Source organism: Diuraphis noxia, unplaced genomic scaffold, assembly GCF_037042655.1.
Source record: "Diuraphis noxia isolate RWA-SAM2 unplaced genomic scaffold, SU_Dnox_SAM2 contig0004, whole genome shotgun sequence".
NCBI classification, from domain to species: Eukaryota; Metazoa; Arthropoda; class Insecta; order Hemiptera; family Aphididae; genus Diuraphis; species Diuraphis noxia.
The window spans coordinates 51,090,363-51,117,413 of record NW_028301714.1 but is presented as its reverse complement, the minus strand read 5'-3'; the positions used below and the strand labels follow the sequence as shown (position 1 = coordinate 51,117,413).

Here is a 27,051-nt window from a genome sequence, read left to right as displayed (position 1 = left end):
GTTTCCGAGGTACCTACCTATACATATAGTTGTCTTTTAGGTAAACGCCATATGTTTTTAATTAAAGCCATCAGGGCATCTTTTTCGTTCCAATCCTAGATTTGCTTTGTAAAACTTTAAAGAATTACATGTTTAGCAAACTACTCTGCAAAAAGTAATGACAATGTGAAATGTTTCTAATTCCTATACGACAATGGTGTCAAAAAGTGTGTTGGCATGTCCCACTAAAAATGATGTTAGTTATTTAAACAAAACGCCCACATGCAAAAATAATACTAATAAAAACCACTAATCGACATCTTTTTTTTTTATTAGAGGAACCCACGGCAATATAGCCTATTGGATATGGGGTGGTACGCTAGGGGTTATTATTGTGTTGGTATTTTGTTAGAGTTAGGGGTATGTGTTTACGATATGGATTATATGTTTGTACATGTTTGATATGTGGCAAGGATATGTTGCTATAAATCTTGGGTGTTCACCCATCCGGGAGCCAGCAACTGCGGCCAGTACGTACGACGTACCTATGCTCAGTGTGTTTCCGCAGATTGAGCGTACGACCATGCCTCACCAAGCCACATCGAAACATAGTTTACATAGTTTATAAATATTAACATAAAAAGTACCTAAGTAAGATTGGAAAAATCTGATTTCACCAACATTTGTTGAGCAAAAAAATACTTATTATCTAAAAAATTGCTTGGGTAGAAAATTACATTTGTTTCTAAAGTTCAAATTTTTCAACATTACACTGATTAATCAATAAATTAGGCATTACCATTTTTTTTTTTTGTAGAACTAAATTTTTTATAATAGAAATAAAAAAAAATATTATATTTGTAGTGATTTTCTGAAGAAAATTGTAGTTTTGGAACTTAACCACGCCCCTCAAAAATTTTAAAATTTTTTTTAACGCTGATTTTGAAACTCTTTAAATTTTTTTTGCAGAAACCATTATTTTGGAAGTCTTTCAAAATTTAAGATTTTACGTTTATGCGCATGCGTACAACAATACCTCCATGCGCAGCGCCTACGAATTTTGTCGTAATTTAACTAGTTAAGAACATGCATATAATTGATGAGAATAACTCGATTGAAAGCCTAGGTTAGGTAATAAAATTTAAAATTCAAATTCAATTTTTTTTTATTTTGATCCAATACACATAATAGAGTCAACACAGTCAATATAATTAACATATAATATATATATTAATAAACAATAGGTATTATAAGATTAATGAGTATATTATAGTGGCTTAATTCGTCTAACGACTCCGGTCGTTAAACTCGAGGTCCTCGGACCTCTCGTTGGATGGATGGGCTCGGCCCCCAACCCCCCCGGAACTAAAACCTATGGGGACAAGCATCCCTGTGCTTCAGGCAGACGGATCACCTAGCAAATAAACTTAACCTTGTTAGTTAAGGGGGCTCCAGCGTATCATGTTTTAAGGAGTAATATTTAGGCAATTCACATAACATGAATATTTGGGCTATGTCTATGTGTGAGTAGTAAATGAACATTAGTGTGTGTAATCCATTATCGCGTGCCTCGGACTATCGGTCGACAGTATTACGAATTCCCAGAACTACGTATAATTAAAATGCTATAAAAATGACTAAATATGTTCAATTGCGCGCGTTATCTTTTACTATTATATTACCTACTCACTACTCGGCTTTCGCTGCAATTCGCAAAAATGTGCAATTACATTATACTACACAAGAGAGTCACTTTGTTATTTCATAGTTATGAACTATAACCAAAAAATGATTTGACAATCAAATGAATAATAAAAACATTTATAAAAAAGGGTTTGAATTTCTCGTAAATATTATATTTATTCATTCAATATTAGACTGTCTTTTAAAACTTCAGATAAAAAGTATTCTGTAAAAAATGTTGTTAGTTGAGACTTCATATTTTTATCCCAGAAATCATCGTCTTTTTCAATTTTTTCATACATCAAACCTGTACACAAATAACTTATTTATTATACATTTTAATTAGAATCCTATTAGTTCAAAACAAAATAATATTACCTTTAGGTGTCCAGATACAAAAATAACAAAACATTTTGCGTGTTATGTGCAGTTGACCCTGGACTTGATAAAAGTAACTATCATTTCTTTTTAGATGTAGTTGACCGTTTTCAATAGTGCAACTTTTTATTTTTTTCATTAAAATTCCTTCTTCTGGAGTAAAACTCTTAGCAGACGCTGGACATTTAATTTCGACGAGACTATCATTGTCTATTAGTCCATCGGGAGACGCCGCTAAAAATTGTAAATTTGCATCTACAAATAAACCTGCACTTTCAACTTTTTGAGAATTTTTTTTTGAAGTGTCGGTAAAAAAATGTTGGACTACCAAAAAAACTTGAAAATTTAATACAAGGTTCCTTATGAGTTTTTCTTATTGTAGCTAAAAAAAATTAAAAATCGTAAGTCACAATTTTTTTTAATAAGCTTTTATAGTTCAAAATTTTACGAAATCTGTCGAAAACGCGAAAATTTGCAAGTAATTTTGAAGTTGAAAAATCATAAAATTTTTTGCGTTTATAACTAAGGATTAAAAATACAACACTAAGTTCTCCATAAGTTTTCCTTCAAGTAGCTATAGAGAAAACTCGAAGTATCATTATAGAAAAAATTTTAAGTGCGTTTGAATTTTAAATTTTTACGAAATAGCGTAACGATAACGATTTATCCTGAAACGATTTTAAATATTTGTTATTATTCAAAAAGTATAAGTCCTAGATACTTGAAAATTTTACCAGTTATTAGGATTGGTATTTTCTTTACATGATTAAATTTTCAAAATATTTTGACTTTTTTTTGAGATATTTATAGACGACTGAAATTTTCAATTTGTCTGAAAATTTTTTTTTGAAGTGTCGATAAAATTTTTTTGGCCCTATCAAAATACTTGAAAATTTAATACAAAGTTCCTCATAAGTTTTTCTTAAAGTGAATAAAAAATTATAAGGATACATAGGCATAATTTTTTTTTATTAGCATTTGAAGTTCAAATATTGGCAAAAATTCGTCAAAACCATGAATATTTTTTTTTTGTGTTTGTCATTACGTTTTGGGGCAGTAAAATTGCTTTGACTTGTAACTTCAGTACCTTGTTAAACCAGAAAGTGAATCTAGTTGATACTTTGGGGGATAAAAAGTAAAAAATTCTTAATATTTTTCTAAATAATCGGTGTAATATCCAGGCATAATTTACAAAAAGAATTAAACGATTATTTTATTATAACAAAAATGTATTATTTCACAAAACACTTCTGAACTCCTACTTCAGAAACAGATTACACTTTTTTTTTACTGATAATGCAATTAGATTGTATGTGCCAGTGGCGCCAACATCACATACACTACAATCGGGATAAACAAACTAAAAATTAACGGAAAAACAGGAAATTTTACGTACAATCAGTTTTCGACAAAATCGATTTTGATTTTCGATGTAACTTTAAAACGAACGACCATTGATACATGAAATTTTCACTGAATGTTTATATAAGTACCTATATTCTATCCACCATGAAATTTTCAAAAATGTTGACTTAAGTTTAACTATTCATAGGTATATGCAATTTTCGATCATGATTAGTTTTTTTTTAAATTAATATCGATAACATTTTTATTTTGTGGGTAGAAAATATTGAAGATTTAATACAAGGCTCTTAACATATTGTTACAATAGCAGTTGAAAAATAAAATAAATTCATAGTCACAATTTTTTTTTTATAAGCATTCAAAGTTTGAATTTTGACAAAATTCGTAAAAATCACAAAAATTCGCAAATTATCTTAAGCTAGAAATTCATTAAAAATTTTCTTTTTAAATCTAAGATTTGAAAATTTAATACAAGATTCCTTACAAATTTGTCAATCTTTATCACAAAAAAAAATGTCCACCGGAAATTCAAATTAAATTTTTATTAGCATTTGAATTTCAAATATTGACAAAAATTCGTCAAAACCATGAATATTTGCGAATTATTTTGTAGTTCAAAATTCATAATATTGTTTGTATTTATATCTAAGGTTATAAAATTTAACACCAAGTTTCCCATAAGTTTTGCTTCAAATAGCTATAGAGAAAATTTGAAGCGTTATTATAGGAAAAATGATTTGAGCGTTAGAGTTTTAAATTTTTATGAAATCGCGTAATGATAACGATTTATCCTCAAACCAGGTATACCTATGATAATATAAGTTATTATGAATTATGATAACTACATGCAATGTTTTTGGAAAAATTGATTAACCATGCCTTATGCAAAATGCGTCCTAATTGAAAAATAAAATATTTGTTTTAAAATAGAATATATATGACAATATTTAAATATAATATATCCTAGACTGACAAATCATCTTCGTTCAGAATCGTTTTTCGTATACAATGATACCTATCATTGCATTCAAATTTAATCCCATCCATTACAGTAACCTACTGTACATCATAGCGACATCCACGACTTACCCGCTTTTTTTTTTTTGTTTTTCTCGATTTTTTTGAAAACGCTTGGAAAATGTTTACTTTAGACCTCTATAATGCACCAAGGATATTCACTTTTACATCGGAAACCACCCCCAAAGTTTGAAATTGAAGCATTATTTCGACTAGTTATGCTGTACACAGACACAAAAACAAAAAAAACACACATCATTGTAAAATTAATACATTCATCACTCCTTCAGAATCTAAAAGTTTATAGATGACAATATGAATAAAAAAATTGCAGGAATCAAACGATTTGATTTTGTAAAATTAATATCGTATACATTTTTACCAACACACATGTGATTTTTCAAAAAATATTATTTTATTTGTATTTATATCATATAATTATTTTAACATTTTTAATATTTTTTAATGTTGTAGCTAAAATAATTCAGGACCCAACCTAGTGTAGTAACTATAAAAATCAGGGACCGAACTAGTGTCATACTTTTAAAAATCCGGGACCGAACTAGTGTAGTACCTATAAAAATCCGGGACCCAACTAGTGTAGTACCTGCGATTAGCCCCTAGTACTCGGGACCCAACTCGGATGCGCCGTTTAAAACTTAGGTCCTCCTCAGTCCTCTGTCATAATTAACCAATGTGTGTACTTTTCTACCCATTTTGCCCATAGGTCCAGAGGGATAAATTTTTAAATGGTGAAAGGTGTAATGGTGAGATTGAGTTTATTTGGTGGTGTTGATGCTACGTTATATACTGGAACAAAATTTATAGGACAGGAGAGTGATAATGTGATTGGGGATGTGGTGCTGCCTAGTTTTGCAACTGCGATGACGAGAGAGGAAATTGATCAACGATACGATGAAAGAAGACGTAGAAGGGAGAAAAGGGAAAGTGGAAAATTCTCGACGCCGTCAAGGTCGAGGATTTCGGTTTCTTCATCCTCGCCTAGTTTGGGTAAGAATGCTGAATTTGCGGTTGATAAGAAAAAGAGCGTTAAGTCATTCAGTGCTAGACAACTTGAAAGCGAGAGATCAGAGTCAATAGCCAGTAAAATTTCGAATATGCAGATAGATTCTTCAAGCGACGAGTCAAACAGTGGGGAAGATATAGATGAAAAGGAATTAGAACTTTTAGAAGAATTGGTTGAAAAAGCGAATGCCTGCGATGAGTCTAGTTACGTCATTAAAACTGAAGATCTATCTGAGCATGGAGTATTCAATTTTCCGAAATTAACATTAGTGAATGGCAATTTCAAAACACGACACAACCTGACTTTTTCGTAAAAGTAGTCCACCAAATGTTCCTCTGGTTAAGTTCGTTCCATTTATCTGATAGACGGATTTCTTAAACGAAAGCTTCGCGAAATTTCATTTCAAGATCGTGCCAATCGGCAAATACCTCTGACAGAAACCAGTTTCTGGCGGCACCAGTAACGTGAGCTCTAACATAGTGTACACGCTGGTTAAAATTCCAGCCGTTCAGATCGACTACACCGGTCACAGTAGAGATCCAATCTTCGGCAACGTAATTGGTCTCAAGATCATTGAACAACGGAACATTGCGGTCGACTTCCGGCGGTACACGGTAATCGGACTGTATATAAGTCGGTAACTGTTTAGGTTTATCTAATGTAGACGTACGCGTAGCCTCCTCAAGCAAGCGCAGTTTTTCCCGTAGTTCGAAAGTCTCCTTCACCAGGTCGCTGAAAGACGGTGCTTTCAAGGTGTTTGGATTCGATACGTTAGGTTCTCCGTTTAAATCATCGTTATTACCACGGACTAAGATAGAATAGATAGTCCGTGACTATCTTAATTGTGATAATGGTATCAGACTTCTCAGATATCACAATATGTCGGCAGTCACATAATAATATAATATTCACATTTTAAGTCATTCTCATTTCAAATTTTCAAACTCACGTCTACCTTTCACATTCATAGTTCACACTGACATTCCATATTTCCAACCAACGTATTAAATAAGATTTCATTAATTAATATTTAAAATTCCATATTTCTGTCAAGTTTGACCGTAAATCAATACTTCCATCTTAAGTAGTGTATGTTTTTTATGTCATGGCGGTAAGTTGTTGAATAAATCTTCCTACATTATTCGTCATCATTACACAAAAAGTGCACAAGTGAACATTTTTATGATTTTTTTTTAAATTTTAAAAGTTGTTTCACTCTATAACAAGTATAACAATTTAATTATTTCACTTGTTCAATTTTTGGGTGACTAGTCAATAATTGTCTAACCATAAATGTTAGATTTTAAGGTTATTATTATAATAATATTTTATTTTAAAATTTAAAATTCAAATATTAGAACATATTTATTTATTATAGAAAATACTAAATAATTGGAAGCAAACATTTTTCATAACATATGTAGATTAATACATAAAATGTGTTGAAGTAATATTTTTTTTTCAGGCAATCATAATAATAAACTCTCAATATAATAAACGTATCTAAACTAAAAAAGTATCTATAGCCATAGGTACTTATTACTTAGAATTGTTTTTAAAATCTAATACTCAATAGTGATAGGTACAAAATGTATTATTTTGTTCACTGAACCACTTAACACAAATGTATTTAATTCTTCGACAGTCAGTAGACACAGAAACAATTGTTCACATGATGAGCAAGAATATGTAGATTGTAGAGTGTCACTATGGGTCTTTTTTTAAGACCTGTTATTCCTTCCCCACAAGACATATATTAGAGAAGGGTTTAACTCTCTTAATTATTATTATTTTTATATACCATCCAGTGCTTGAAATGTAAATTAAATGACAAAAAATACATACTTTTTTAAATAAATAAATATATATATATGTATTTATTTTGAGAGACCATAGACACTTGGCAAAGGTATAATTTTGCCCCCAGATATGTCAATAATAGAAACCTTTAATTATTCTTAAATAAAGAATGAATACTAAATGTTTAAGATAGATTTATAAGTTGAATATACGAGGGACGTCCAGAAAGTAAGGTTACAACATATGTTAAAAATTGAAAAATGGATATATTTAAATGAAATTTACGAAATAAGTGTCAAAACATGTCATTATTTCTCTACATAATCGCCATTAAGATCAATACATTTTTGAAGCCTAGGGACCAGTTTTTGTATACCCTCGTCGTATACCTTCCGCTCCACCTCCCGAAGCCAATTTTCGACAGCATCCTGGACCTCCTCGTCATTTGAAAATCGTTGTCCACCTAAAACCTCCTTCAATTTATTGAAAAGATGAAAATCAGATGGTGCCAGGTCCGGGGAGTAGGGTTGGTGAGTCACAATATCCCACCCAAATGAAACAAGCAGGTCCTGAGTGAGACGGGCGGTATGCGGTCTCGCATTGTCATGAAGGGAGTGACACACCACGAGTCAGCATTCCTCTCCTTTTGTCCTCGATTTTTTTTTTCAACTTTTTGAGTGTCTCACAGTATGCAGCTGCATTTCTGGTGGTTCCTTTAGGCATAAAATCGACTAATAATAACCCTTTCCGGTCCCAAAAAACAGATGCCATGATCTTTCTCTCTGAAAATTGGACTTAGAATTTTTCGGTTGATGGTGAATGGGTATGGCGCCCACTGTAGAGATTGCCTTTTTGATTCGAGAGTATAGTGACACACCCACGTTTCGTCACCAGTCACAATTGAGTCAAGAAAAGTTTCACCCTCGCTTTCATACCGGAATCGAATAACAGAGCGTATCTCACACCTACAGTAGGTGGAGCGATTGAAGGACGAACTGTTTGGCTACTGTGACGACATTTTGTAACGGACTGAGGCGTTTGAATATTTGTTTTGATAGTTAGAAAATTCTCTACATGACTGTGGTGACAACTTAGAAAAATAAAATTCCTTTCGTTCTACACAGCCCTTGTAACCTTACTTACTGGACGTCCCTCGTAATAACTCATTAATATTACTTCATGAATTATAATTACAGGATTATTACCTTATTTTTTCAAACAAGTTAGTAGCAACTTTTTTAATAAGACATAAAAACAAACAAATAGATTATAGTTGTGATTTTGGCGAACAAATTATTTAGGCCCTCCTAGTTTTTACTTAATTATGACCCTGGGGTTGGGTGTTTTATATTATGTAGGAATCAATGTTAATAATACTCAATAATATATAGCTGGAGCTATGGTTACCAACTTTACACCTGGACCAGTTTCTAATGTCCAATAAAACTCAACTTAAAAATATTATAATTTTAAGAAGCATTTTCATTTTTCAATACACTGCACATTGGTTATACATTTCGACAGCTCAATAGGTTATTTTGAATCGCTTTATAGCCCTAACTATAGTAAAACCCTTGTAATAAATTTGATTTAATAAATTATTTATCAATAGATAATTATCTAATAGTATAGTTACATTTTTTAGGAATTAGAAGATGATGTAATTACGGGACCTTCTGAACTAGATAGAACATTTGTTTTTGAAGATGAAGGACATACACTGGGTTCTCTATTAACCTATGTTTTAGAAAGTTTCCCTGAAACAGATTTCTGTGCTTATTCCATAAGACATCCATCAGAAAATAAAATTTATTTACGGTTAAAAGTAAAAAAGGGCCACACCGTAGAAGATATTTTCAAACGTGGTTTTCAAGAGCTTAACCAAATCTTAAATCATGTTAAAAAAACTTTTAATGTGAGTCATATATTTAATTATTTTTTAGTAACATTCTATATTAATAATATTTTTTTTTATAGAAAGCGATTTCAGCTTATGAAGAAACTAAGGCAACTGAATAACTGAAGTTTTATATTGAAACCATGTGAATAAAAATTAAAAATTGTGTTTTACTAATAAAACAAAAATACAATAGCAATTACAAGACTTTATATCGAGCTTTATTAACCATGTGATGTGCAGAAGTTTGCATTTTCAATAATTCTTCTTTGATAAGACGAGTGATTTCTATTTTTGCTTTAGAAACTGCTAATTCATCAGTACTTTCAATAGCTAAAAATAGTTTACGTTCGCCTTCAGGAGGATTTTTAGGTGGTGGATAATAAGTACCTCTGACTGTTATCCCTGCTTCTGAATACTCTGATATTTGAGCTAAAGCCTCCTAAAACAACATTTAACATTATCATAAATTAACATATTGAACAAAACTTCTTTACTAACCTTAGAAGTAACTCTCCATCTAGCTTGCTGGGGGAAATCATTAATTTCTAATTCTTCTTCATACTTTCTAAATACTTCTTCTAAGCCTGCTTCAGGACTATCTCCGCATTCACTCTCACCATCATCGTCTTTTGGTTGATAATTCAGCCGGGTATTTAATTTAGCTGCTAATTGTTCAGCAACAGTCTTAGCAGTAATAACAGGTTGAGAGCTAGCAAGACCACCCTTTAATATAGCTTCTGCAGTTTGCTGTGATGCACCTTTGGCATCTGGTCCAAGGTTTTTAGCAATATGGATTCGTGAAGCTAAACGTTTGGCTAATTCAAGTCGTTCTGATGCTTGAGGAGTTCCATTTACTTCCACTAAACACATTCAATTCATTCATGAGTTGAGTAACAAATTATGAAATAAAATTATAGAATCATATGTAAAAAAATTAACTTTTATAAATATTATAATAAGTAAGCTTAATTTTTTAAATACATAACAAAAATAATTACTTAAGCCAGTTAAATTTGGAAGTCCTATAGCACTAGCTTTTACTTCTTTTACAATTCTCTTAGGTGCAAGCATTGTTTCAATTTGTTGATCAATATCTCCTTCTATGTCTTCATCGTCTGAATCTTGAAGACCTAGAGCAGCTTTTTGTAATTTCTTCTTTTCATTAGCCATAACAGCTTCAGTTTCATCAAATTTAAATCCTTTTCCACTAAAACCACCACCTGTATGAACTTGCTTTCCTTCCTAAAAATATAATAAATTATGTTAATATAATATTCTCCATGTATTGGGACTACTGACAGCTCACGGGGTTCGCACAAGGTGGTGTACAAACATTTTATAAGATATATAATATTTTATTCTATTTTTAGATTATATTGTTTATAATAACAGTTATGTGAACAATGGCAACGATAAATGGTCAATATTGGTAGTGCATTATCATTTAACAATAAAAATTAATAACAAATTAAATGTTCTCCAAATAACCATGTTATATTATTAACTGATGTGGCAACATAAATAGCTAATATTATTTTAAATGGCTGCTTGGAATACAAAAAGGCGTACTTTCTGTGCACCATATGAAGAGCTGCCACTTCCTACCTTATACGATAGCATTAAAACGGTTTGAAATTTTTAAACTAAATAGCGGGAGCATTTTAATTTTTAAAACGGTTAACATTTTATAAACTCTTTTAACGCAATCTTATAAACAAAATAACCGATTAGGATGTTAATTAATTACAGAAATTTAAGATAAAAAATATGTTAAAATTAAGTATAAATTATGTTTAAGATATTCAATTATGTAGGTTAATTTAGTGAATTTAGTTTATTTTAGAATGGTAATTGAAAAAATGAACGCCTGTTAAAAAGATAGAAATTTCATGAAAACTTTATTATGAACTACTTTTAATCCAATTTATGACAATTGGAATTACTTTAGATTAAAATTCTTTTTTCCAACCCTTTAATTGCTATACGACCACTAGCGGTCACACAATATAGATTATTGGTACAAAAAGTATATTTTAAGTGCCATTCCAAATTTGTTTATACTATATTCCGTGCTACAAGAGAAGGAACCCGTTTCGCGCATGCAGACTGACGATAGCTAGTAGTACTAGGCTCTATTTCCCCACTTTGTCCTCTACAGTTCGTGCTGTGGCGTGTATACATGTGCAAATTTGATTGTGTTTTGGTTGGGAGTTTGGGACACTGCACTGGGATACTTCTCTCGTGGCACGGAGTATATTGTAATTGAAAAAACAATATTATTTTATATCAATAAAATTGTAGCGATTCCGCTATGCCCATCACATTTTATAATATTTTATTGTAGTACCATGGAAAAGTTAAAAATATAAAACTATATTCATTTAAGGTAAATGAAGATACATATAAAATTTGAGAATTACAGATGACTGCCAGTGACCACGTGGTAGTTAACATGTTGAGCATTTTTTAAGTTTTAAATAATTAATGATATACTATACTGTCTATGCTCCATTCCAAAAGGAAAATTACTAGTTCTGCACACTCTATTCCTTTTCTACTAGTCACTACCCTATGTTTTTATATGAGAGATGCATGCCATAGGATGAAATGTGGCGACTGCTAGATATATTCTTTTTTTTGGAGTATATATAACAGTTAATGCTACTTACTGCAGCTTGTTTTGCTTGGTAACGTAGCCACATGGTACGCAAAGATTCTGGTACAGGTACATTAGATGTTTCCAAAGCTCTTATTAAATCACCAGCAAATCTTTCTTGGTCAGGTGAAACTAACGTGTATGCAAATCCTTTATTACCTGCTCTAATTTTACATTAAAATTCAAGTAAATTAGTTAAAAGTATGATTATTGTTTATTTCAATTTTCAACTATTTGTAAACATATTCAATTAAATTATTTAACTTATATGAATAGTAATTACCTTCCAGTTCTCCCGCATCTATGAACATAATCTTCATAATGATTGGGACAGTCATAATTAACCACTAATATCAAGTCTTTAACATCTAATCCTCTGGCAGCAACAGAAGTAGCAACTAACAATTTGATTTGACCACTTTTAAAATCAACTATAGTACTATCTCTATCATATTGATCTATAGCACCATGTAATGCCATGCATGGGTAGGACGCTTTTAACAATTTCTGTAGAAGTGTATCTGCATTCTCATGAGTATCTACAAACACAATACAACTTCCTTTTTCGTAATAAACTCCTAAAACTTCAAGTAACTTCATGAACTTTTGTTCTTCTTCTACAATAACTATATGCTGTTCGACTTCTTTGGCAACAACACTTCTACCTCCAATCTATAAAAATAATTAAATTGAAACTTTTGCGTACATAATTATTATGTAAAACAAACATACTTGAACTTCAACAGGTTTTTGTAGTATTCGTCTAGCTAAAGCTTCCATCTGACGAGGAAATGTAGCACTAAACATTACAGTTTGACGATCTGGGCGTATATTATCTATTACCCGCATTACTTGAGGTTCAAATCCCATGTCGAACATTCGATCAGCCTCATCTAATACCACATATGTTACTCGTCTTAAATTAGTAACTCTACCTGTATAAATAAAAAGTTATGAAGTTTATCAACTATAGCTATTTATTTAACTAATTGAATGATTGGAAAATACATCTTCAGTCTTACCATTATTAGCAGCTAACATATCAATCATTCGACCAGGAGTACATACAATAATTTCAGCACCACGTTTTAATTCTGCTATTTGTTCAGATATTCCAGTACCACCATAAACTGATACAACTCTTAACCCTAAACTCTTAGTAAACTTGCGTGCTTCTTTTCCAGTCTGCATACAAAGTTCTCTTGTAGGTGCCATAACAATAGCTAAATTAATTAATAAACAATAAAACATATTCTTTAATTGTTTTACAAAGTAACTTCAGTTAAAACTTTAATAATAAAAAAATTAATAATTCAATAGGAATTATGTAAAAATGTTACATTTAATTTTTCAAAATGTTAATAAATGTTATGAGTGTATTAATTAACAATTAACAATATATACTAAATTTAAATATAAAAGAATTAAGAGAAAGCCAAAAATAATTAAAATATAAAATATAAATAATCAATATGTAAGTACTAACCAATTGGTCCATCAGTGTCTTCCAAAGGAGGCTGATCCATAATATGCCTAAACATTGGCAATAAAAACGCCAGAGTCTTACCACTTCCAGTTTTTGCAATACCAATAAGATCTCGTCCAGCCATTATAGCAGGAATAGCTTGTGTTTGTATAGGAGTAGGTTTTTCATAATTATGTTTTTTTAAATTATCCATAATCTTTTTGCTCACACCACAATGAGCCCATACTTTTATAGGTCGAGGACATCCTTTTCCCTTTACTCGAACACCTTCTAATTCCTGGTAAATAATGAGTAGAATAAATTTAACAATAAAATGTTTTAATATTAAAATTTAAAATATTACCTCTTTATATTTTTCTACTTCTTCGGCAGTCATACGGGATATTTCTGGTACTTCAACATAAAAATTTTTCCTAAATGGTAAATAACTAATTTCAGCATGATCAATTTTTGGTAATTCTTTCTTTTGTTTATTAGCTAAACTAGCTGCAGCTACATTCAAATCCTCTTGTTCTTCTTCAGATGAATACTAGAAATTTTTGAAATATATTTAATATGTATTTATTTGTAATTGATTTATAACATACTTCCAAGGCATCTTGATTTTGCTCAATGAGTTCACCTCTGGTGTTATTATCTTTTTTCTTTGCTACTCCAGATACGATTACAACTCCTGAACTAGTAGTGTCAACTCCTAGACTTTGTTTAAGATCATTCAATGAATTTTTTTCTGTTAAATTACTTCGATGCCCATCTACTTTATTAACTTTACGTACTTCTTCTTGAACACCCTGAAATAAATTTATACGTAAGACAATAAACATAATTATAAGTACATTAATTAATAATATTTATCTAAAATTTTAGAAATAATTATAATTTATACACTCCAAATAAATGAATAACTTTTTATTTAAATATCAAATAAGATTCATTTTTTGATATTGTATCAATATTTTTATAACACAACTATGATATATTTTTTTAACACCTTTAAATCTGATCATCAATATCATTGACACAGTGCAACAGGAAAAGGGAAGGGCTAAAGAGATTATGGTCCATCAATAATTGATATATATAATAATATTTACAAAAAATTCAATAAATTTACTCCCAAACTTATTGGAGTAAGTATATTTTGGAAAAGGGTGACCTTTGCAATTACGCGGGTTTATAATTATATGATGCAATCTATTATACCTGAATACTTATTACTAAGGGAATTAAGTATTTATTTTTGGAATTAATATATAGTTTCATATCTCTTTTATATACAAGTTTTTTTGAAGGAAAAAATGTGACCCATTTGTTTGGTACAACACAACATGACACTAAAAAAAGACATATCTATTTTATTAACAGAATGTATGATTACCCAAGTTAAGTAAAATTAATGATTCTTAATTGTTAACATACATTTATAACTAATAATTTATTATCGGATTTTTTATATTTTTATTCTAATAATTAGTTTATTGATAATTATTAATAACATTTAAGTTCAAAGAATGATATTCACAGTTTAAATTTAGTAATTAGAAAATGTAAGCTTAAAAAAATTTAGCTCATGCCATTTAATGTAAAAACAATAAAAATAAAAATAGATTTAACCTGCATAAAAGCATCTAAAGGATCAATTTCTTCTTCTTCAATCAATTTCTCTGCATTGTTTTTTCCTTCTTCTTCCTCATCGCTATCATCTTCTAAATTCCATTTTTTTGAAGGTATTTGTAGGTTTGCTATAATTAAGAAGTTAATTAACTAAAATATGAAACTAATAAGTAATAATAATGTATAAGTTATAAGCTTCATCAACATAGTTTAAATATAAAAAAGAATACAACTTAAATATTTTAAATCAAAATATTGTCACCATAAATTATTCAAATAATATTGTTTATGAATATTTAGAAAAAATGTCTTATTATAATTAATGAATAACAAGGTACTTGTATGTTGTAATAGACCGGAAAAAGTTATAAATATATAATTTTGTCGTTTATTGGACATCCTAATGACAGGGCTGGCTCTAGACAAAATGTATACAAAGGCTAAATCAAAATTTGTTATCCATTTGTTTTAGTAGTCCAAGTATCAACATATTACCCTAAATACGGCCCTGCTTAACACTGAAACAATGTCACTCCAGGCAAAGGTCTGTGCCTTCCTAATGATTAAAATTGTTTGCATTGGGAATAGCTTCTTTTAAAAATGATTGTTTTGATGAAGTAATTAGTTCAAACAATAAACAATTTTAGTAAATTATCGTATATACATATTGTGTTACCTGCGACTGTTTTGTGTACAAAATATTTTTGTCACAAAATTCACAAAAATTGTACCATCTGTCGTGAAAATCATTTGTAGGTTATTATACGACAAAAACCATCGAGTGAATAAACATTTAAAGCTGTTTTAAGTTTTTGGCATATTTATAGACAATAGTAATATGAAAGGAAAGACAATATGAAAGCGATAATATATCAAATTTAAATATCAAAAAGCACCACAACTGAATTGTCAAGACATCTAACGAAAAAACTGATGTAATATCGCCATTGATAAGGAATACCTAGCGACTTATTTTAATTAGAATCTATAAAAATAACTTGTGTATTGAAAATTGTATTTATTGGTCATTATTATTAAAAGGCCAAATTATGTGAAATATTTTAGTCAATATCACTAAAATAAAATATAAAAATATTCTCTAGTCCCTAAAATATGCTTTCTTCAGCAAAACTAATTTTTTCCTATAAATTCTGTTTCATGAATCGTAATATCTTATTCCTATTCAACTGCATATACTAGAAACAAATATGAAAAATCATAAAAATGTGACCTCTACTTTTAATTCTCATGCTATTGATATTGATTACTAATTCCTGAAAAAAAAATGAGTGATAAATGTACTTACTACTAATTGATACGTAGTAATGTACCTGCTGTACAGCCGCACATACTACTAAAACACTGTTAGTATTTTGAGGTATAATAACACACAAGTACCAATAATTGTTCAAGAAAAATTTAAAATATTAAAACTAAATTTTATATATTTACAAGACTTACACATAATTGTAGTTCGAACATCTTTTTTTACACTATCTAATTCTTTTTTTTTGCGTTCTGCTCTCCAACGTTCAATACGTTCTCGACGCTTTTGCATTTCTAATTCAAGTTTTTTCTGTTCAGTTTCCTAGAATAGAATATTTAATAATTATTATCAAAACAGAACTTAAAATTTAAATCATTACCATAAACTTAAGAAAGAAAAAAAATTTGCATAAATTTAGTTTAGCCATCATTCAATGAACAAAATATCTGTGAACTCAATTTTGACTGACTGCCATCAAGCGATCTGTTGAAAAGACATTTTAGTTTAAGTAAGAAAAATCTAATATTGGCTAAAGTAAATTTTTGAACACATTTTTTTTCATCTAATTGGTAAATATGATTAATAAATGTTAAATATCTAAACCTTATCTGGATTGGTTGGATCAAAAGGCACTTCTTCAGGCTTACGCTCTGGTGACTTCCTTTTGTTACGTGGTGACCGGGAACGACGAGGAGATCTAGACTTTTTTCTGTCTCTTCTATATTAAACATATTTTTCATATAACATTAATTCATGATTCATATTAAATAACATAAGGTAGAATAAAAAAATTTTTTGGAAGTTTTTGTTTAGTTTATATTAATAAAGTTCATACAATATAATCCAGATAAAAGAAAGAATTCATGCAGCATTGATATATCAACATCATACATTATACACACCAATTTTGTGTTATCAGATCCTATTTATACTAATTATATATGCAATTCATTGCATTCAAAATATTGGAGTTAATACTAATCTCTGACATATGTATTATGAACATTAAAAACATAAGTATTTAAAAAATTGTAATTAGTCAATTCTAACATTGTATTTAATATTATACTTTTATTAATATTAAAATAGGTTAGTTATCAATTATTTTAACAAACCTTTTAATTCTAGAAGGAAAAATTATTACTATTAATAAAATAATAACACAGGTATACTCCGTATTTTGATTATAAACATTAATAATTAATTTGAAAATTTTTTATTATTTATTTTAGAGTATTAATTAATTTATATTAATATACAAACCTTTTAAATCTAAAAAAAAATATAGATATTAAAACAGGTAGGTTTATACATTAATATACTTATATAACATTTTTAAATGTTTTATTTGTAAAATTGATCAGTTTAAATATTATTTATAATAAAATCATTATCTTTATATTTACAAACCTTTTCTTTCTAAAAAAAAAGAATTATTTTTCATTAAATTTATTGATTTTCATAATTAAAAACTAAGTGTATGCAAAAGTTAAAAAATAAATTCTTACATTGATTTATGTAGTTTATGACGAGGCGATCGAGACCGAGATCTACTACTACGACGATGACGACGAGGACTCCGTGAACGGCTTCTTGAGCGTTTACGATGGATTCTATCGCTTAAATTACAAAATCTATCATTATTCAAATCTTATTCTTGGTTTAATAAAAAACTTACCTCCCACTACGAACCATGTTCAATTATTCAAAATAATTAAATAGATTTAGATTGCAATTTACTAATTCCCTACAAAGTCAAGATTTGTTTACACATGCTGTTAAATTTTATGTATACATCAGTTAAAAGAAGACAATATTCGATATTTGGTATTCACCCACGCTTGCTTATAAAAATTAGTTAAATATGTATTTATATTCTACAAATAACAATTCACTATTTGGGCATCTTAGAATTTATGATTTGTTTACGAAATAAGAATTATTAACATTTTTAACATTTCACCGTTTTGTTAATTTATCAAACAACTACAGCGATTTGTAAATCAATGACAATTGAAAACGTTTTCATGTTTTGGTAATTTTTTTTCAATTGCAAAAATGTCGTAAAGGTCACACTGAATTCTTAATATAATTTAAATCGTGTTTGCACTGTATAGTTTGTTTTTTATCTGTGGTACATAATATTTTACTATTATAGTAAAGTTCGCCTGTTCATCGTGATAAAGCATATTTTCTTATTTCTTATTACTTATATACGATTAGGTAATACTGGCTAGTGGCTACTGCATTAGTGTACTGTTTAATAAGCTTTTGACCTGCGACTACTTTTTCGCCGACTGCTTAAGTGCTTAGTTTTATTTAATCTAGTATTCTTAACTAAATTTAAATTTCTGTTATTTTTTGTTTTAAATATTTTCAAAATTACTAAAACAATGTCTGGGGCAACTGCATTGTTTGGAAATACTGCTGGGAGAAATCAGTCCAAAAATCTTGTAGAGTTCAAAGCTGGAAAAATGAATATGAGAGGTAAAATGGTCTACCCTGACAAAAGAAAGGGATTGTTATACGTTCATCAATCAGATGATTCTTTGATTCATTTCTGCTGGAAAGATCGTTCATCAGGTGTTGTTGAAGATGTAAGTTGTTACTTGTTACACCTAAATTATCAAATTTCTGTTTCTTATTTAAAAAAACTTCCTATCTATGTAATAGTTTATTGAAATAAACTTATTACTTAGGCCGGTTCTTACAATGTACAGTTAAGTGTTTGTTAACGGTTAACCAATGGTTAGTAAGATTTTTACTGGCAGAAATCCACTGGTTAATTGTCAGTTAACTTTAACTGGAGATTGTAAGAACGGCCCTTAGTATAATATAGTTGACAGTTTTTATAGTGTTAATCATTTGGATATTCATAGCTATTCCCGCAATAATTATGTAAGATTATGTTTAAATATCTTCATCTATTTTTCTTGATCATCTTAAAATAAATTGAAACTATTGAATAATATTTTTAACTAATTTATATAGTTCCACTGATCATGATTTTTGTTTTGAAGGGAGAAGTAGCTTCAGCTTCATACCCTCCTCAATTAGTTACTGTATAATAATGTCTGTCCATTTTTCAAAAGATTTTTTCTTGTTGATACTAGTCAATTTACAATAAGAGACAATACTATGTAAGTACATAGTTTATATAATAATGCCAAACATATTATTTTATATATTTTCGGTTCATCACTTTAAAACTAAGAGTATTTAACTTATATTTGAATGATTACAATATACTTATAGCATATAGGTACAAAATGTGTGCCTAGTCCATAATTTTTCATTGTAAAATCTGACATTTGTACCTACTGTTATTCTCTTGGATAGAGTTTAGTAATTTTTAGGATATTCTTTCTGCTTAGTATCAAACTATGAATATTCAAAATTCAATAAGTAGGATATAGGTAGGTAAATATTAAATTATGATTTTGTGTCATTTTAAAATATACTTATGTTGAAACTAGGTTAATATTATTAATGGTGTTATTAACACCATTACAAGGAAAAAATTACCTAAAATTCCAATTTTTTTTTTTTTTTAGGTATATAAATATATATTATTTTGTTATAAATAATTATTTTGATTGAAAAATACCTATAGGTATTAACTTTAAAATAATTATTTTTCATTGCCTAATTATTATTAATTAAAATTGTGACAAAAACATAAACATATATAACATGGATATTTATTTCATTCAACCATGCTTCTTAATAAAATAAAAAAGTTAATCACCTAAATAATAAAAATTATTTAACTGAAATTAAATTATAGGATTTAATAATTTTCCCTGATGACTGCGAGTTTAAATTTGTACCACAATGTACTACTGGAAGAGTTTATGTACTGAAATTCAAGTCATCTAACAAAAAGTCATTTTTTTGGCTGCAGGTAATATATTTTTATTTATGAACTTCAGTGATAATTGTTTGATAATTTATTTATTGTTAATTGTATGTTTATATATTTTTTAGGAATCAAAAACTGACAAAGATGATGAGAATTGTCGTCGTATAAATGATGTCATGAATAACCCTCCAGCACCTGGTTCAAATCGAAGTGGTGGCACTACTCCTGGTTTGTTTACCAGTCTTAAATAATATATCATGTTTATTCAAATTAAAATTTAATAATTCATTTTTATTTTGTAATATCTGCTTATTCTTAATAAGTAATAAAAATTTAAATATGTAAAAATGCAAAATCATGCCCTTTAAATGAAAAAATATTTATTAATTCTAAACACATTTAAAATTAAAAACAATAAAGCCCAAATCTGTATATAAAAGGAATATAAAGCCATAGTTTAATATTATTTAAATGCATATATCAACAATAATTATACAGAATGTCACACCGTGTTTTTCCTCGTTCATACCCAACTTTGTTATTCTCTTCTGCCTTTTCTTCTATTTATCTATTTGAGCACTTAATTAAAATTAGTATTTCAACTTTAATTTTTTTACATAATTTGGATACCTCGTTTTATTAAGAAATATATATGAAAACAGTTATTTTTATTTAATCAATTAAACCGTAAATACTTTATTTTGCATTTGTTGTGGTTGTATAATATCATTTTTCAAACTATAACTCAGAAATAAAGTTATTAATGGGGATAAATATGGTGAGAAACTGTATACAAACTTAAATGTATGTTATAATTTAACCTATTTATATAGATGGTGATTTGCAAAATTTATTAAGCAATATGTCTCAACAACAATTAATGCAGTTGTTTGGTGGAGTTGGTCAAATCGGAGGCTTATCATCTTTGCTTGGTACAATGAGGTAAATATTAAACAAAAGTATGTGATCATAAGTTTTTGAAAAATAATATTTCACTTAGATCTAGTCAAACTGGGCGCTCATCTTCAACTCATTCATCTAGTGTACAACCTGCTAATACCAGCAGCACTACTAATACAAACAGTGGTAGTAATCGAACAACTAGCACTAATAGTTCTCCTCCTCCCACAAATAGTGTTACCACTGGACCTACAGGTGACAACAGCAATATAATTATAGATATTTTGTGCTAAAATTATTAAACTAGTTAATGATTTTTAGAAAGTCAAGAACAAAGAGCTACTGGCATACAACTCAGAGATCTTCAATCTATGTTATCTGGATTGACTGGTGCTCAAGGAACAACTGATAAACCACCAGGTCATAAAACAATTTTTTAATTTAATTATCAGTCATATTCTTTGTGATTAATATTAATTGTTCTCTTTTAAAATATAGTTGATCTGTCTGCTGCTATGGATATGGAAAATTTACAAAGTGTCATTGAAAATACAAATGCATTGAATCAGTTAGCACAACATTTACCAACATCAGAAAGTACTTCAGATTCGACACCTACAAGTCAATCAACACCTGATAATTTGAAAGACACAATTACTTCCCCACAGTTTAGACAAGTAAATACTTAAAATAACATTTTAGACAAAATTTGTTCAAGGGTGGTTTAAGAGAGGGATAGCTATTCAAAATACACAATTATCCCTCCAAAAGATTGCTCTATATTTATTTTTAGGGATATGGACACTTCTAATTTATTTATAATTTCATAAAATATATAATAAAATATTTATTTAATATTGGTGGGTCTAGTTGAGAGGATGGACGTCAAATAAATATAATTTTTTGAGGTATGATGTTAACAATGATGAACGTCTCATGATGTTTGTGAACATTAAATTAAAAAAATAATTTTGTGTATAAAATAATATATTATAATATACTTGTATTATTTTTTCAATCCTTACCTATATAAATTGATCATTTTATAGATAAATTTTAACTGCAAAATATTTTTAAAATTATCAAAAATTTGATGAATTTAATGAACAATTAAGCTTAAAATGGTTTTAAAAAAATCCTGCCTATGTATACATTTTTAACTGCTATCGTAACATTTTATGAAGAACTTTCATACATTTTCAAGCCTTTTGACCCAGCAAAATTGTTTATGTCTATATTTATAGAAATTTAATATTATATGAACATTCATAAATTCTTATAAATAATTTAAAAAATGCATAATATTTTGACTATTTTATCTATGCATATATAAAAGTTTTTCGATTGAGCGAAAAATAATTTATCTTTTGCCCCTTTCAGATCATGCCTATTCATACACACATTGTAAAATCAATACATTAATTACTATGCTCAAAATCTGAAAATGAAAGAAAATCAATTTTGGCAATATTAATAACAATTTTTCTTGTACTCAAAAACGAATGACTATAGATACTTGAAATTTACAACAATTTTTGGTACTTATATTTTGTCTCGACTACCTTGGGTGCATACCCGTGTTATTTCATCTACTACAATTGTGTTATCAAGTTAACACAATCAGATTATGATAAAGTTATATTTAATTATGTTTAATAAAATGTTAAGCAAGATTAAAATTTAAAAAATAATATCCATGCTATTTCAAATTAAAAAATAATACTTTATTATTATATAATAGGTATTTAAACAGGATTCTAACAGGTAGTCTTGGAAATATTTTGGTAATAGAGATAACACAGTTAATAATAATAGATATTTGGAATGATTTTAGTAGTTGAGATGACACATAAGTACCCAATTTCTAAACAGGTCATTAAAATAAAAAATTGTTTCTACAAAAATATGTTAAAATAAATTTAACACTGATGACTGATGTAATACATATATATTTCAATTCAAAATTTATAAATTTAGTAATAACCTAAAACCTTATGTTAGTTATATCTGTCATGTAATAAATACACGGTGAATACAACATTTTTTATAAGACTGATAAACATAAATATTTAATTTATTAGATGAAATATATTTATACCTATTTCTTTTAACTAGAATTCTTTGTAGATAAGTGAGGTAGAGTTGTGTTAGTTTATATAATATTGCAGTTATATTAAATAATACATTTATTATATATAAAGATAATGGTTCATAAAATATATTGTTAGTATAAATTAATTCAGATATTAGCCCACCCATCCATGAGTACTTGCCCTTATAATATTTTATTTTTTGAAGTTTTAAAAAATATTTTATTTGTATGCATACTCACATAAACTATATACATTAATATTTCTTTTTTAGGCTGTAAGTATGTTTAGTAATGCTTTACAAACTGGGCAGCTAGGATCTGTGGTTCAACAGTTTGATTTAGGAGAAGGAGCAGTAAGTGCAGCTAATCAAGGTAACATGGAAGAGTTTGTACGAGCTCTTCAACAAGCAAATATTAGTGCTGAAGAGTCAGATGATGCTTGTCCTATAAACCCAGAAAAACGCAAAAAACCAGACAACGATGATGTTGGGTCAAAGTAATTCTACTAATATTCTACGATTTATTTTGAATGAAGATGAATTTAGGCATTTATTACAGTTTTCTTATTCAATTAAATTTATAATATACTTATAATAAATAAACAATAAAATTTATCCAGATAATTTATTTTTTTATAATTTTTAACCATTAAAAAAAATTTCCAAATCCTCTGATAAAACTTGTCATTTTATTCCCCAGTCATCATTTCCATAAACTCTGAAAAAAAAAGTTATTTCATGGTAAGTATTAAACCTAGTATTTTATAGGTTATTGTATTTATAATACCGTCAAAGTCAACTGTGCCTGATCCATCTGTATCAATCTCAGCAATGATGCCATCCAAGTCTTCTGGACCTAATTTGTCATCTAATGCTGCCAATATTTCTCTTAGTGTGGCAGTAGTAATGTATCCATTACCTTCACGGTCATAGAGTCGGAAAGCTTCTTTTAATTCTTCTTGCATAGCTTCAGCATCATCTTCTTCAAGAAAATGTGCAGCGATTTCACAAAATCCATCAAAGTTAACTTTTCCTGTTTCTGTAATAATATATAATATTTATATATAAATATTTATTGGTACAGCTGTAAATAATATTTTACCATCTGGATCGACTTCTTCTATAAGTTCATTTAATTCTGAATCATCGAACAATTGACCCATAGTATTAAGTATGGTACTAATTTTTAATGTGTCAATAAAACCAGATTTAGAAGTGTCGAACATTTGAAACGCCTTTCGCATAACTTAAAAACAAATAGGATTAATGACTTTTAATGTACTTAATACCAAAACAGTAATCAATGCAAGTAAGTCAAGAATGATATCTTAATGTCTTTTTATTTATTTACTGAGCTATAATCAATTAATTTAACATGTTGTATCTGAAGAAAACAATTCTAAATGAAAAAGATACACCAGTCTGTTTGTGCCAAGACCTACATAGGTATTTAATTTATATGAAAGTGGTATCCTTAGGGCTAAGGCTATAAATGGTATTTTGATCAAGTTTCATCCGAGATGATATAGGTCATCACTTGAGGTATAAATAAGGTGGTATATTTGAAATAATTTATAATTATAGTAAATTATTAATATTATTAGGTGTATTTTGTATATCAAAAGTATTCAAACGTGTGCGATGAGTGTTTGCCAAGGCAGACGTGATACAGAAGAGGAAAAGTTTGAATACCCCTTGTGTATACAATGTAGTGTTCAATAGTAAAGGTATTAGGCATATCTTAAATCATGGTATTAGGCATAGATAATACATATGTATTATCTATGGTATTAGGTAATACAAAATATTATGAAAGTAGGACCCGGATTTTAATTTAGGGTTTTTTACAGCATTTAAATTTAGTGCTTAAAGCAATTCAAAACTGAACATAAAATTTTACTGAATTTCCCCCCTCATCCATTTTTTAGTTTGATTTTCATTTACTGTACTAATATCTTAATATTTGCAAGCTCTTTACGCAGTAAATAAAATCACAAATGAAATTCTCGTTGCCTTATGCATTCTAAATAATTCGTATTATCTTTATTATTTAACACACTGTAAAATAAATGGCTTAAAATTTATAGCAATGATGATTACTTAGAATTTTGTACTATTTCAGTCAATTATTTTATTTTCGCCAAAAAACTGGCTACTCGTGTTTATTTCTCACGTATTTTAGCGATTTTTGGTGAGGTTAAAAACTTAAAATATATACTTTATACAATATATATAGATTCTAAACTAGTAAATTAAGTATAATGTATCATATAATTTATAAAATATTTTGAAGAATGTGGAAAATCCCATGTATTATGTATCCAAGTCTGGCAAGTCTTAGTTACCGTATCCTGATTGTGTAGGTATCTTTCTATATTTTTGTGCGTAAGTAACATAAACAGATTATTTTATTCTACTGTAAATAATATACAGTAATAATTATTCGTATGTTATAAGTTGGGTGAAATGAGATTTATACTACTTCAGTGATCTAGAATGTTTTTGATTTTGACAATGTACAATTAAATTAGGAACCTAATTTAAAAATGTCGAAGTTTAGAGCTAGTTTCTAGTATAAAATAATAGGAGGAGATTTCTAGTTTAAATAAATAGATAGATGTTATCATTGTTATCTATTTACTCTTTTAATAAATGCCTATTTTAATAAAACATTTGATTACAGTAGAATGAAATTAAGAATATCTTAAATAATTGATAGTTTAGTAACTTGAAAATTAATATTTATAGCCGTCAATAAGTAGGTACCTACACATCTTACCTAATTCAAAGCAGAAGATAATAATATAATTAAATAACACATATAAATTATGTTATTCTTTTTAATTTATTTAAATAATAGGTTACGTTATTATTGTAGTTTAATCAAACCATAAATATATAAATTATAAAGCAAAGTAATATAATTTTCATAATCATACGAAAAATGGAATAGGTAGGTACTTAAAAGAAAAAGCATATTTTTTAATACCTACCTGTATAATTTATGCCAGTTCAAATTAGTAAATGTATACATTTATAAAATATAATAATTATAATTTTTATGTCTACATTTTTTAAGGTGAATAAATTTGTCTCAAAATTAATTAAAAAAAAAAACATATTTTGTCATATAATGTTTGTACATAAATGCATTTATGCATTAAAATTCTTAAATCTTTATTTTTAATTTCTTAATAGATAATTAAAATTTAGCTAAGTATATATATATATATAATATGTTCAGCAAAATACTTATTATAGCGTAATTAATTATTAATTATACTATATTACTCATACATAAAGGTAGGGTTCTTCCTACTTGTTTAAATCAATCAATTATTTAATTTTATACTTACTGGCTACTTTTTGGTCATCTTCGTCCTGTAACATAATACGTTTTCAATATTTCTATATTATATGCGCACCTTTATTATAATTTGTCTTAATTATATTATAGTTTACATAGGTACCTATCGCACTTACCATTTTGGTTTCTATCGCTGGTGTCAGTATATAGTGATGCTCGCGAGGTTTGTAGTCCGAATCCCTAGGTAAATAGCTGTTTGTTGCTTGAGCTCTAATTGGAGGGGAAGGCTTAGAAGAACCCATAAAAGAAATATGGTAAAAATAGATAGGCATTCCATTGGCCTATTCTTACACCTCTACGAATATGAAATTTATGATATCACCTTGCCATATTATTATATAGTGAAGAAAATACTTAACGCTAATTTACACATCACAAAACATTCTCAAAGTACTTGATTATTTCAAGCGAGTAATGACAGAAATTCTTTCGTTTAAGATTAAATTAATTTTATTTAATATATTCATAAAATTTCATTATTTTAACAAAAACGACCGGTTAGAGTTCAAAAGTTTCTACCTAATTTTCCGTTCAGTTAGTTTTTAATATACTTGAAAAAATAAATTCATATTATGCATAGCTCATATATTTTAATTTAAATTTACTTACGACTTCACACATGACGAACATGATGTATATAATAGTAAATTCTATATAGA

The 27,051-nt window shown here is 28.3% G+C and overlaps 6 protein-coding genes across 7 annotated transcripts; 3 read left to right on the top strand and 3 right to left on the bottom strand.

Annotated features, from left to right (window-relative positions):
• Positions 1–1,711: 1,711 nt before the first annotated feature.
• LOC149056170 (uncharacterized) lies at positions 1,712–5,138 on the bottom strand. Its single transcript, XM_089227032.1, has 3 exons — positions 5,135–5,138; positions 2,041–2,364; positions 1,712–1,969 (listed from the first exon to the last, which is right to left on the bottom strand). The coding sequence occupies exons 1-3, from the start codon at positions 5,136–5,138 to the stop codon at positions 1,839–1,841; spliced, it is 459 nt and encodes a 152-aa protein (XP_089083158.1). The 3' UTR covers positions 1,712–1,838.
• Positions 5,052–6,164, top strand: LOC149056169 (uncharacterized). Its single transcript, XM_089227903.1, has one exon. It carries the CDS (start codon positions 5,172–5,174, stop codon positions 5,760–5,762), a length of 591 nt encoding a protein of 196 aa, XP_089084029.1. The 5' UTR covers positions 5,052–5,171; the 3' UTR covers positions 5,763–6,164.
• A 209-nt stretch (positions 6,165–6,373) lies between these two features.
• On the top strand, positions 6,374–9,345 carry Polr1D (RNA polymerases I and III subunit AC2 l(2)37Cg). The gene is made up of 3 exons (XM_015515676.2): positions 6,374–6,560; positions 8,895–9,164; positions 9,227–9,345. Exons 1-3 carry the CDS (start codon positions 6,555–6,557, stop codon positions 9,266–9,268), a joined length of 318 nt encoding a protein of 105 aa, XP_015371162.1. The 5' UTR covers positions 6,374–6,554; the 3' UTR covers positions 9,269–9,345.
• Positions 9,262–18,152, bottom strand: Prp5 (pre-mRNA processing factor 5). Of its 2 annotated transcripts, none has more exons than XM_089227902.1 (15): positions 17,851–18,152; positions 17,681–17,806; positions 16,776–16,890; positions 16,367–16,493; positions 14,906–15,033; positions 13,879–14,082; positions 13,635–13,820; positions 13,292–13,568; positions 12,828–13,028; positions 12,538–12,740; positions 12,089–12,477; positions 11,819–11,969; positions 10,148–10,391; positions 9,648–10,009; positions 9,262–9,588 (listed from the first exon to the last, which is right to left on the bottom strand). In XM_089227902.1, the coding sequence occupies exons 1-15, from the start codon at positions 17,865–17,867 to the stop codon at positions 9,346–9,348; spliced, it is 2,973 nt and encodes a 990-aa protein (XP_089084028.1). In that variant the 5' UTR covers positions 17,868–18,152; the 3' UTR covers positions 9,262–9,345. The 2 variants fall into 2 exon arrangements, with proteins under 2 accessions (XP_089084028.1, XP_015371161.2); XM_015515675.2 differs by having other exon boundaries at positions 17,681–17,791.
• Positions 18,153–18,377: 225 nt separating this feature from the next.
• On the top strand, positions 18,378–23,649 carry Rpn13 (regulatory particle non-ATPase 13). The gene is made up of 8 exons (XM_015515682.2): positions 18,378–18,769; positions 19,960–20,076; positions 20,160–20,262; positions 20,868–20,976; positions 21,035–21,189; positions 21,256–21,354; positions 21,433–21,611; positions 23,299–23,649. Exons 1-8 carry the CDS (start codon positions 18,566–18,568, stop codon positions 23,524–23,526), a joined length of 1,194 nt encoding a protein of 397 aa, XP_015371168.2. The 5' UTR covers positions 18,378–18,565; the 3' UTR covers positions 23,527–23,649.
• On the bottom strand, positions 23,636–26,763 carry TpnC25D (Troponin C at 25D). The gene is made up of 5 exons (XM_015515683.2): positions 26,509–26,763; positions 26,382–26,406; positions 24,128–24,271; positions 23,813–24,064; positions 23,636–23,743 (listed from the first exon to the last, which is right to left on the bottom strand). Exons 1-5 carry the CDS (start codon positions 26,662–26,664, stop codon positions 23,715–23,717), a joined length of 606 nt encoding a protein of 201 aa, XP_015371169.1. The 5' UTR covers positions 26,665–26,763; the 3' UTR covers positions 23,636–23,714.
• Positions 26,764–27,051: the final 288 nt, after the last annotated feature.